This window comes from Histomonas meleagridis (genome assembly GCF_020186115.1).
Source record: "Histomonas meleagridis strain 2922-C6/04-10x chromosome Unknown contig_16, whole genome shotgun sequence".
In the NCBI taxonomy this organism is placed as follows: Eukaryota; Parabasalia; order Tritrichomonadida; family Dientamoebidae; genus Histomonas; species Histomonas meleagridis.
This window is the reverse complement of record NW_027150781.1, coordinates 459229-472545: the sequence shown is the minus strand read 5'-3', so window position 1 is coordinate 472545 and position 13317 is coordinate 459229. Positions and strand designations below refer to the sequence as shown.

The window sequence follows — 13317 nt, the reverse complement described above, 5'->3', positions numbered from 1 at the left end:
AACAAACAATTTATTATATTTTTTTAATAATTAATTTACAAATTATGATTAAACATTATTAAAACATTTCGTATGAAAAGAAAATTATACGCAATATCACTTGTCCATTAGTGGCCTCAAAATTTGCTTTGATAAATATAATAATGATGTATCAAAAATTGAATTTGGAAGAAAATATAAATAAGTTTTCAATGAACCTGATGGATTCTTATTGGATAAAAAAGAGGTTATTGCTGTGCTAATTTCGTTTTTTGAAAAGAGAGAAGAAATTTCATTTTTCAATATGAATCTTGCAAATTCTCCTCCAATTTTTGATTGATCTGGAAGAAATGATTCTGATTCTCTTCTGATAAAATTATATGAAATTGAATGAATTAACTCTAATGGGAGTTTTTTGAGATAATAATAATTATCTTTCCCATTTAAATATTTAAGAGGAACAACAATTGAATCATTTAAAAGATGTGATGTTATTCCAACTCTTGTTCCCCAGATAAGGCGTTGTGGGAAAGTTGAAAGATTTGGTTTAAAAATTATTTCAGAACATTCATAAACAAAATCATAAGTACTAAGAGACAACGGTCTATTAAAAACGTTGATAAATGCATCAGAATCTTCAACATTATAAAATATGCAAGATGTATAAACATCCTTAAGTATACTATAGATAGTTCCGCATAATAATGAACGTCGAAATTTTTTTGTTGCTTCTTTTATTTTGTCTCTATCTTCTTTTGTAATATTTTTTATAAAACCAGGCGGAATCATCTGTATCTATCGTCAATAAACGACGGGATGCCCCAGACGACCGTTTTGAAAACGACACCACAAATTCGCCATTAAAACTTTTTGATTATGTAAATTTGACGGAATTGAATGTGTAGGAAAAATTTTCTAAGAATAAAATCGCGTAAAGTATTGAAATACTTGACCGTTGATTTTAATCCTTGTGAATTACTTGGAAAAATAAAAGGGAATTTTGACCTTTTAGAGAAGTGAACAACCCTTCTTCTTGGGGCGGAGAGCCGCTGTCAATGCCATATCAAATACTTGCTTAACACCTTCTTGTGTCATGGCAGAACATTCGGCATAATCAATGGCTTTGATTTCTTGAGCTTTTTGCTTTCCTTGTTGTGGGGTGATTGGCTTTTGACCATTTTGAGCAAGAGCTTGAAGAGTTGCATCATCAGACCTGAGATCCTTTTTAGTACCAACAAGGATGATTTGTGGTTCTTTGGTGTACTGCTTAAGTTCAGTTAACCATTTAGTTTGAACATTTGTAAGAGAAGTAGGTTCTACAACGCTAAAACAAACAAGGAAAACGTCTGTGTTAGTATAAGAAAGAACGCGGATATTCTCAAGGTCTTCTTGACCGGCTGTATCCCAAAGTTGGAGGTTTACGTCTTGGTTATTGACTTGGAGCTTGACGACATAATTATCGAAAACGGTGGGAACGTAGTCGGGTGGGATTTCCTTCTTAGAGTATGCCCAAAGGAGGCAGGTTTTACCAACTGCACCATCACCAACAACAACGACTTTGACCTTCTGAGCCATGGAACAAATGAATATTTTCTCAAAACCAACGGTTTTCTATCAAAAATTCATTGTCAGCCAAAATTGTCCCCAATTTAGAAAAGTGACACGCAGCCCTCAAAAAGCTTATTAACCCTTCACTGTAATCTGTGGCGTGCGGTATTTTTGAGCATCGATATTAATCTGCAGGATTTCAATATAAGATGGTAAATATTTAAGCAAATGTGTTGAGTAAATATTTATATGTTTTATAAACTTTATAACTTTGGTTTTTGTTCATAAATTTAATGCCACGCATCTACGGTCACAAATTCAATTTTTTTTATTCTTTTTTCTATCAAAAAATATCGGTGAAGAAACTTTTCACGAAACTATTAAATTGATGATGGAATGTAAAAATTGTTTAATTTAATGTAGTTCGAAATGAACAAGAATCAATATATAATCACATTATAAAAATATTTTTTTGTGGATGTTGGAATAACGTGTAAACTATTCAAATTTGATTAAAAAAAATTAATTGAATGTGCACATTTTGTAAACCGCTTGTTATAAAGAAAAAATAATCACCCGTTTTCTCGTCATATGATGGGAAATCTCTCCAATTTCAATGAAAAATATCAAACATAATTTTAAAATCGATCATTTGTCCTGTAGTTAGTTCCATACGATAAATCTTTCCTCTATTTTTAATAAAATTCTCAAGATTTGTTAAATTATTAATTTTTTTATTCCATCGAATTTTTAGGCAAAATCACATTCACAAATGCCTTTAAGCTTGGCAGCATTCGAATAGGATATTTAATCAATTATTCATTAAATCTTTTGATCTTTAATTTAGAACAACCCTAGAAAATAAACTATTCAATCTTCTTTAAAAATCCTAAAATGCAGCAAATCATAAATGAGGATTCCCAGCTATCCCCTACCACGCAAGACTACCTTGAACAAATGGGAATCACAAATGCTGGCGTTAACTATCATATAGTTTCGATTATTGGTCCACAAAGCTCTGGTAAATCCACTCTTTTAAATCACACATTTGGAACCAACTTTCAAACAATGAACGAAGCAACCGGAAGGCAGCAAACAACCAAAGGCATTCATGCTTCTTTCGTTGAAAACAAAATCTTACTTTTTGATATTGAAGGTTCTGATTCTAGAGAAAGAGGTGATGCTGAAGGACTCTTTGAGCGAAAAGCAGCTTTATTTGCATTAGCAATGTCAGAAGTTGTAATGATTAATATCTTTCACCATGATATAGGTCGTTTTAATGCAAGTAGTTTTCCACTCTTAAAAACTGTTTTCGAAGTTAACATTCAATTATTTTCATCATCTAACGAATCCAAGTGTCATTTACTTTTTATTATTCGCGATCCTGAAAGAGATCCAAAAGTAATTGAATCAGATGTTCGAAGAGATCTTGCAGCTGTTTGGTCCCAAATGACTCTCCCTTCTAACCTTCGTGGAAAAGAGTTTGAAGACTTTTTCATTTTCCATTTCTTGGCTCTTCCTCATTATCGAATCCAACATCAAGAATTTTTAAATTCTGTCCAAAACCTTAGAAGCAGGTTCCTCGATGAAAATCAAAGCGATTACCTCTTCAAAGAACCAACAGGCAAGATTATTCCAGGTGATGGATTATATCAATACATTTCAAGCGTTTGGGAATCAATCAATGAAAACAAAGAACTAAATCTTCCATCTCAAAGAAGAACTTTGTCTAACTTCAGATGTGAAGAATTCCTTAATGATGCATATAATTATTTTGTGGAAAGATCTAAAAATGAAATTGAACAACCTCTTGGTGAGGGAAATGTTCTTACTAATTTCAAGTCAATTGCTGCAAACATCATAAGTATTACAATTGACAAATATAATCGACAATCATCTAAATATGTTCCAGAAATTGTCAATGAAAAACTAGAAACTCTTAAGCTACGAATCGGAGAATTCTTATATAAATTATACACATCTAATTGCTCTCTCTTCGTTGAGAAAGAAGGAAAAATTTTTGATGATTATATTTTAAACGTTCTCCCAAAAAGTTTCAGCGGTTTTAACGGTTGGGAGCAAAAAGCAAATGAAGAATTACAAAAAGAAATACAAAAGATTCATGACTTTATTACCAATACCATTGTTGATGGTTATTCATGGGAATATAGATATGAAGAATTTGAAACTAAGAAATCAGAATTTATTTCTAAAAAAGTTCAAGAACTAACAGGAGTTCTAGAAGATGAAATATACAACAAACATATCACTGAATATCAGAAAGAAATTGATGATGACCTAAATCAAGCCCTTCCTGATATGTGGGAAATACTTCGTCAAAAGATGCATAATGTTATCCAAGAATCACGATCAGAAATCGAAGGTATTCTAAAAGAGAATACTATTGAGATGAATTATTCCAACGACATTGAAAAACGATATCATAAGATTACAGTTGCTCGAGTTCTTAACGCGTCAAGGTATGTTAAAGCGAAGATGAACCTTCGATTTGAAGAGAAATTCAAGCGACAAGATGGCAATACACGTAAATGGACTCCAAATGTTGATATCCAAAGTCTTTATGAAGAAGCCCGTGAAAGTGGTCTTAATGTCCTCAAGATGTTTTCCATGTGCCAGCTTCGATCAGAAGGCGAACATATTCCCGCGCGCGACCCCTTAAGCCAGCAAATCATCCATCCCATCAACGTCCAACGGTTTGAGTCAGAATTCAATGAGACGATACACAAGGAGTACGTTAATGCTGTCCGAATTCAAGAGTCGTATAAAGTCAAGAACAAGATTCCAATATGGATGATTATTCTTATAGTTATCTTTGGCATTGACAAATTACGTTATGCGTATTCACATCCCACATTTTCATTAGTCATATTAATACTCATTGGTATAATTTTTGTGTTATATTCGAAAGGATATTTAAGTGAAGTCTTGTATAAGGTACGAGTATTAATTATCAAGTGCTTTGAGTCTGTTTATAAGTTATTCTTCGGGAAAGAGAAAAAGAAAGACGCATTACCGCCATCAGTACAAAGAAGTCTCCAAAACACAACAATTGTTAAGAATCGATCTGCTGCAAAGTTAGTGACAAAGAGGAAAACTGAGTCAATACCAAAGGGAAGAAGTCCAAGTGTAACGCAAACGGCAAAAATCATTAAGGAGAAAAGAGAAGCAAATAATAAATCAAAAGGAAAACTCGTGCCAAAGAAAATGAGCAGAAGAACATCAAAAACTTTGGTGCCAGATGCAAAATAAGGAAAATTAAAGGTTTATGTCACAATAAAAATTACTTTCACTTTATTGAATTGTTCAAACGAATTTCGACAGAGAAAAGTTATAGAAAATTTGGCTTTAGAATTTGGTTAATGAATACAATTTTATAATAAGGAATATATTTAAAGTACTTCATTTTTATATTTGCTTATGATATATTTCGAAAAATAAAATTTGGTATGCGTCTAATCATTTATATAAAGTACAAGTTTTCAATGTTTGTAAGCTTCTTTATAAGGAAGTAATTAATTTTTTCTATTTACATGTTAAATAGTAATGAATATTATATATAGTTGAAGGGATATTGAAGTCAATACTTATATAACTTTATCAATAACTGTCTACTATTATCTCGTGTTTTTACAAAAAAATATAATAAAATAAAGAACGAAGAAGATTTTACTTTGAAGAAGATTTTAAAATCGTTCAATTTTAGCGGTTAAGAAATCATTGAATGCAAGAAACAAACGAAGCACCCCCGCAATGTATACTATTTCCAGGTGAGTCAAAAATCGGATTACGGCAAGATAATAAACTATTCTTCTTTAAAGCAGGAACAGTTCAGGTTGAATCTTCATATACTTTTCCATTTACCGTTTTATTTTTTTCTCTTCCAGTTCAAAATGTTATTCTTGTAGTTGATGAATCTCGTCCTAATACCCTTCTTTTATGGAATCATCATACTTCATCTATTGAAAATAGTCTTGATTTTGAAAGTAATATCACAAATCTTATATGTACTCGGAATTTTGCAAGTGTTGTTATCAAAACATCCACTACTATTGTCAAAATCAAACCATTTTCAGTTTATCAAGCGATTACCACTACAAATCCGATTCCTACATTTTCCATAATCAATCTTCCTACAGATAACAATCATTGTACTTATGCGTATCCCGATGAATCCAAACCTACATCAGTTATCATATCTACAATTCCATCATCTGATGATTCCATAATAATTGATGCGCATAAAAACAAGATTTCATGCCTTGCTCTTTCACAAGATGCCAAATACCTTGTCACAGCATCAGATTATGGCACAATTGTACGTTTATGGGATGCCAAAACCGGCAAATTTATACACGAAAGTCGTCGCGGATGGACATCTGCGACAATTATTCATTTTTCTTTTTCTCCATTGTCGAATTTTTTGTGTATTTCAAGTAGCCATGGCACTATACATGTTTGTAAAATTGACAAATCTTCAAACGAAGGAAATTGGCTCATTCCAAAGGCTGACATTTCGGTGAACATTCGAAGGGATAACGAAATGATACAGTTAAATCGTTTTCAGGCGTTTGTTGAAGATGACACAAATTTAATGTGCTGTGTAACAGAGTCGGGACATTGCATCGTTTATGAAATAGATTTGGATAAAGGTAACGCTACAATGAAAACGAAGTTTAAATTGGATAAAATTATGAAATTGACAAATTCAAATGTATAAAAATTTGTTGTTTTAAATTGTATTTGTTTTTTAAATTTGTTTGACTTAAAACTTCTTCTAATGGTATGATTTATAGAAAAAAGTTATATAACAAAAATGGAAACGTTTAATTATTTGGAATAATCCTCGCATTAAAAATTTGTTGCTGCAAAAGAGTTTGAGATATTTAATGTTCTAATAATTCTTAATTTTTACATAACGAAATGATACATAATATAAAACAAATGTCTTTTTTAAAAAATTTGTTTAATCTATATTATCCTAAAATAAATTACACATATTTTTTTATAATTATTTATACAATTACTTGATAATATTTAAATATTATTATACAATGAACAGAAGATTTCTTATTACCTAAACAAAAATGATGGCATAATAAAAAGTATTGAAAATAAAATGGCAAAAATGTTATACAGGTTATTATGGAAGAAAATCCCGATTTTCAAAGTTGGACAAAAACTGTTTTAATAAGTGGTCTTTCTTTCAACGTAAGATCAGCACACGTTGATGAAATTTTTTCTAATTTTGGAAAGATTCACTCAATTGATCTTGGCTATATAAAGGGTCACTCAACAGGAAAAGCATTGGTGCACTACGACTCGCATGGCTCTGCTTTAAATGCTATTGCAAATATGGATCATGGAAATATAGATGGACTTGAGATATCTGTTGAACTTGCAGACCCAAAGAAAAATATTGACGAATATTAGATGTCAACAAGATGTGCCCTTAGGGTTTTTGAAAAATCTAATGGTATACTAATATATATTTGAAATTCTAGAAAAGTTAAATTGTATCGCTGATGTACCTATTTTAAAATATAGCATTTGACTCCTTTAAGTTTTTTTAATAAATTACGAAATATCCTTTCAGAAACAAACTTTTAATTTAATTTTTCTAGATCATCAAAAAGGTAGTGAAATCATAGTGAGATTAAAATTACATTACATATATATCGCGTTTATTCATTTGCAAATAGTTTATTTATTTCACCGGAAACAGAAATTTTTATGTTTTTTGTTTCAAATTGTAGCTTTTCCCCTCTTTGATCAGATGAATTTTCTTGGAACTTCGGTATATTCCAATTTAGTTCTGCTATTTGTTTTGGTGGATTTGATATGAGATTTGAAAGCTTTCTCATTAATTTTGTATATTGATGATTATAATATTCTTCATAAGAATTTGGAATTGGAAGACACTTCTTCTCGAACATTTTTTTTAGAATTAATGCATGCTCATATCCGGGTGAATTAGGAGGATTAAAAAGAAATGCGTTTTCCCATATACTCTTCATATCATTTACCCATTCATCTACACAGGAATAATAACTCCTTGCTATCCTTTTTGAGATTTCTCGTAGCCATATTGGATTTTTAACAACTTTTGTATAATCATCTACATTTTCAATTGAATGTTTCGGGTGTTTTAAAAAGAAATTTGCAAAAGGTGATTCTTCAAATTCTCTGGTGCGATCTGCGCACCATTTTTTATAAAAATTTGTGAAGATTCTGTTAGTCATCCTGTGAATTAGATAATTTTTTGTAAAAAATTCAAATACATGAGGCCGTTTATTTGTTATTAAGTTTTTTTTTTGCGATATTTACATAAAAGTGTCTTTTCATATACTTTTAACATTACTTTAATATTTCATTAATGAATAATACTAATAAAGATGAAACAAAAACATTAATGCAACACTACTCTATCCCCAAGTTTATGCAAGATTTAGAATCTCTTGAAGAAATCATTTTTAATTTGAGTGAAGATAACATTTTTAAATCTATTGATACAATTTTAAATATATTAAATAATAATGAATTATCATCTTATTCAAATTTTATTCTCAGACGAATGATATATTCATCAATTATTTCACAAAAGAAAGATTTTAAGATATATTTAAATTTTATTAAACAAATTGAAAACAAAGAAAAAGAAATCAATATGAATAATTTTGAATTTATGAATGGACTTAAAGATTTTCTTCTTGATGTTAACTCACAAGAATCACATTATTTTCTTGAAAAAATGTTTGAAGAAAATTTGATTGATCTTTTGTCCTTAAAAAAAGAAGAATCATTGTATTTTTTACATCATAAAACATTTCAAGAAATAGAAGAATTTAAGAAAAAAATCTTTGAAAAAAGAAGTACTTCTTTTAATCGTCCATTTGGCAACTATATATTTTTTGAAAATTATGAAGCACTATCAAAGAATGATTGGGAACTTCATAAGAAATATATTAAAGAAGGACATAATCCTAATGAAATTGCGACAATAATTCGAAATGATGAAATAGAAAAACTTCAAGAAATATCATCACAAACAAATTTTAATTTTAATCAAACAATTGAACCATCACTTTATGAAAGATGTTCATTTATTAATAAAGAACATGTTTCATTAATTGATTATGCAGCATTCTTTGGATCAATTAAATGTTTTAAATATTTACTTATGAATAATGCAAAAGTATATAATGCAGGTAAATTTGCAGTTGCAGGTGGAAATGAAGAAATCATTCATTTATGTGAACAAAATCATTCATCATTTGAAGGTGCATATGAAACAGCAATTATGTTTCATCAAAATGATATCTTTAAATATATTTATGATAATGAAATTGTTAAAATTAATGAATCTGAAAAACTTATTGAATTTTTATTATCTAGTATGAATTTTAAAATATTTAACTTTTTACTTGAACAAAAATTAATTAGTATCTCATCAAAATCTATTTATTACTTATGAATAAAATTTAATAAAATAATTTCATGTTTTGAAATAATGTTTGGAAATTAATTAAATTATTTGTGCCAACTATTGTAGAAGCATCTCGAAAAGGTCACTTTGAAATCGTTAAATTACTTCTTGAGCAAGAAGAAATTGATATTAATGCTAAAAATATTTATTTGTTTTATTTGATATTTATTTTAATAATTTTCTGTTTCAAAAATAATATTTGGAAATTATTTAAATTATTTCAAACAGCACTTATGCATGCATCTTTAAAAGGTTATACAGAAATAGTTAAATTACTTCTTGAACAAGAAGGAATTGATATTAATGCTAAAAATATTTATTTGTTTTATTTAGGATTTCCTTTAATAATTTTATATTTCAAAATAATATTTGGAAATTTTCTAAATTATATGAAACAGCACTTATTTGGGCATCTTATAATGGTAGAACAGAAATAGTTAAATTACTTCTAGAACAAGAAGAAATTGATATTAATGCTAAAGATATTTATTTGTTTTATTTAAAATTTATTTAAATAATTTAATATTTAAAAATAATATTTGGAAATTATTTCAAATATTTAATACAGCACTTATTTGGGCATCTTATAATGGTCATATAGAAATAGTTAAATTACTTCTTGAACAAGAAGGAATTGATATTAATGTCAAAGATATTTCTTTGTTTTATTTAGGATTTCCTTTAATAATTTTATATTTCAAAATAATATTTGGAAACTATTTCAAATATTTAAAACAGCACTTATTTGGGCATCTTCAAATGGTTATACAGAAATAGTTAAATTACTTCTTGAACAAGAAGGAATTAATGATAATGCTCAAAGTATTTATTTGTTTTATTTAAAATTTATTTGTTTTATTTAAAATTTATTTGTTTTATTTAAAATTTATTTTTCATTCTTTTCTATTTCAAAATTATTTAAATTATTTCAAACAGCATTTATGTATGCATCTGGAAATGGTCATATAGAAATAGTTAAATTACTTCTTGAACAAAAAGGAATTAATGTTAATGCTCAAAGAATTTATTTATTTAATTTAATTTTTATTTTTATAATTTCATATTTCAAAATAATATTTGGAAATTATTTGAATTATTTAATAGAGCACTTATGTGGGCATCTTATAATGGTTATACAGAAATAGTTAAATTACTTCTTGATCAAAAAGGAATTGATATTAATGCTAAAGGTATTTATTTGTTTTATTTAAAATTTATTTAAATAATTTAATATTTCAAAATAATATTTGGAAATTATTTAAAATATTTCAAACAGCACTTATGTGGGCATCTCAAAATGGTCATATAGAAATAGTTAAATTACTTCTTGAACAAGAAGAAATTGATATTAATGCTAAAAATATTTATTTGTTTTATTTGATATTTATTTTAATAATTTTCTGTTTCAAAATAATATTTGGAAATTATTTAAATTATTTGATACAGCACTTATGTATGCATCTGAAAATGGTCGTACAGAAATAGTTAAATTACTTCTTGAACAAGAAGGAATTGATATTAATGCTCAAAGAATTTATTTGTTTTATTTGATATTTATTTGATTGATTTGATATTTGAAAATAATGTTTGGAAATTATTTAAAATATTTTATACAGCACTTATTTTAGCATATGAAAATGATTATACAGAAATAGTTAAATTATTAAATTAAAAAGGGCCCATTATCCTAATTTCAAGGTGAATTACCTCTAGAAAAATGTTTTAAAAATTATTATTTAATAATGAAAATTTGAGTAACAGAGTATGTTTCATCAGTTGTGATCTTTTGACTTGAGAAGTTACTTGGAAATACAATATCTAATTCTTTATAAACTTATTACTCAGGTATAAATATATGAAATAATTATTCTTTTGTTGTGAATCATAAAATTTAACTTTGAGCTAATATTATCATCATAACCACTTAGGTCACAGCATCAATTATTTTGGGAAATCAGCTTCGGGTAGATTGAACTATACCCCCGGTAAAAATACGTTATTTACGATAGAAGGCGATAGACATTTTATGGTAAAAATGATCTCAATCTGATATACATTGAATTATTTGTTTCATTATTGCTTTTGCAAATATAGATTCAATTTCCTTTAACTTTTTTACAATAAAATTTTCATTTTTTTTTTTTTTCTTAAATGTTAATCTTTGTCTTCTATTTCTTCATTCGTTTATATTCTTTTCTCATTAAAAAATGCACCAATCAATTGATATGTGTTCATAATTATAAATTGCCGATAGCAATTACAAATATCTTATTATTTTATGTATAAAAAAGTAAAAACAAAACGAAATAAAGATCATACATTTATTTTATTTATTCTGAAAGTTTTTTCTGTTGTTCTTCTTTAACGGACTTTGTTTTTCTTCTTCCTGTATGATGTTTATGTTTTTTACGTTTACTTTCATCGTTTTGTTCATTTATATTCGATGGCATTGACGAAACTCTTTTTCGTGAATCCTGTAACAAATCGTCACTTTGTATTCCATTCATAACGTCAACTATTTTCACAAGTTCTGTTGAAAGTTTTTTAATTGTTGGTAATCTTCTTTTCGCAGCGATTTTTACTTCTTTCCGATGTAAATTCTTAAGTTCATTTGGATCATAAATTTTATCTTTATAACAATTCTCTTTTGGCTCGAACTTTTCTTCAAGTTCTTTTACATATAATGTCTTTAATTTCGATGACATTTTTTCTTTGGAAGTTTTCGATGTTTCTGGTGGCGTAACATTAAATATCGAACTATTTCCTAAGACAATTCTTGATGTCGTTGGTAAAGATATATACATTGAAGACTGCCTTTTCTTATATCTTCCTTTGTTCGTTATTTTAATGTTTTTATTAAGTTTTTCGATGTTTTGGAATGTGACTGTTAATCGTTCATTATTATTTTCATTTTCATTTGGTTCATTTTGTTCTTCTTCTAATTTTTCTTCTGTTTCTTCATCATCTTTTTCTAATGGAATATCAATAACAACAATCGGTTCATTGATAATAAGTTTAGGCTTATTAATTGGTTGAATATCAACAATTAAATCAACTGGCGTTTGCTCTAAATATAAATTCGTCGGAAAGAAAAAGTCAGTCGATGAAACTGAACTCGTTTTTATATCAGACGATTGTTTAAGTGTTCGCATTCCTGTTAATGAACTTGTCGCCGTAATACTTTTGCGCTTATATTTGCGAAGATTTGTGTATTGCGCTGAAGATGAACTTTTAGGTAATGGAATTGGTCGCGTTGTATGGACTTCATCTTCGGAAATTGATGATGATGATGTGGAACTTCCAAAAAATAAATCGTCAATAGGAGTCGATGACCGTCGAGATCCAATTGTGGCCATATTCCATGAAGGTTTACCAAAGTTTAATATTTCAGTGGTGTCTGTAATGTCAAAAGAATGTTTACGCTTTGAATTACTTTGAATTTCTTCTTTGATGATTTTCCGTTTTAATGTTTCGATTTGTCGATCTGTTAAAAATGACGTGTGGCCAAGAACAGAACCACCAAAAATTTCTTTGTTCTTCTCTAAGATTATTAAGAACACTTGTTCGGCTTCATGATGATTTTGATTAAAAATAGTCTCGCCAAAAATACAATTACCAAAGATTTGGAAAAGATGAGTCTTCGGTGGAAATTCAAACCTGCTGAGAAATTCAGAAAGGTATTGAAGAACTCGAAAACAACCTGGATATAATTTGATAAAAACAACTTTAAAGAATTTAACCATATTAGATGATGACTTATACCCAGAAATAAGTTTTGTGGATAGGTTTTCTGGAATAATTGGGTTATTAAATGTAATTATATTTAGATAATCAATTAAAGCATTAAATAGAACTAAATTGTCCATAAAAGGATCCCAATTGGTTACCCTTCCCTGATCCAATAGCTTTTCTAACTGTAATATTTTTTTCATGCTATACATATTTGAAGAAATATTTTTGTCAGTGATAGCATTGTTTTTTTCAAGCATTTTAACCAAGTCAACTAGAATAAAAGGAATTCTACCATGATAGAAACGTATTGGTTTCTGGAAAAATATTTTTTTTGGATACATCCAAGTTGTATAATAAACGTTAAAATTATTGAATTATTTACACGTAGAATGCCATTCACGAATGAGTTTGATTTTATTCAAGGATATTTTAAAAGCTCAAATTTGAGCTTATACATCAGAATAACTTTTATTTTTGCTGTTGTAAATATTTAAATATAATTTTTTTAATTTAAACTTATGTTAATGATTAATTAATTATTTGATTCATTAAAA

At 28.0% G+C, this 13317-nt stretch overlaps 4 protein-coding genes across 4 annotated transcripts; 2 read left to right on the top strand and 2 right to left on the bottom strand.

Moving 5' to 3' along the window:
* Nucleotides 1-987: 987 nt before the first annotated feature.
* GO595_001998 (Cdc42-like) lies at nucleotides 988-1554 on the bottom strand (the record flags this gene model as incomplete). The annotated part of the gene is made up of 1 exon (XM_067914860.1): nucleotides 988-1554. The coding sequence occupies one exon, from the start codon at nucleotides 1552-1554 to the stop codon at nucleotides 988-990; it is 567 nt and encodes a 188-aa protein (XP_067777684.1).
* Nucleotides 1555-2421: 867 nt separating this feature from the next.
* Nucleotides 2422-4797, top strand: GO595_001997 (root hair defective 3 GTP-binding protein; the record flags this gene model as incomplete). The annotated part of the gene is made up of 1 exon (XM_067914859.1): nucleotides 2422-4797. One exon carries the CDS (start codon nucleotides 2422-2424, stop codon nucleotides 4795-4797), a length of 2376 nt encoding a protein of 791 aa, XP_067777683.1.
* A 472-nt stretch (nucleotides 4798-5269) lies between these two features.
* GO595_001996 (WD repeat domain phosphoinositide-interacting protein 3) lies at nucleotides 5270-6265 on the top strand (the record flags this gene model as incomplete). The annotated part of the gene is made up of 1 exon (XM_067914855.1): nucleotides 5270-6265. One exon carries the CDS (start codon nucleotides 5270-5272, stop codon nucleotides 6263-6265), a length of 996 nt encoding a protein of 331 aa, XP_067777682.1.
* Nucleotides 6266-11361: 5096 nt separating this feature from the next.
* On the bottom strand, nucleotides 11362-12774 carry GO595_001995 (uncharacterized protein; the record flags this gene model as incomplete). The annotated part of the gene is made up of 1 exon (XM_067914854.1): nucleotides 11362-12774. One exon carries the CDS (start codon nucleotides 12772-12774, stop codon nucleotides 11362-11364), a length of 1413 nt encoding a protein of 470 aa, XP_067777681.1.
* Nucleotides 12775-13317: the final 543 nt, after the last annotated feature.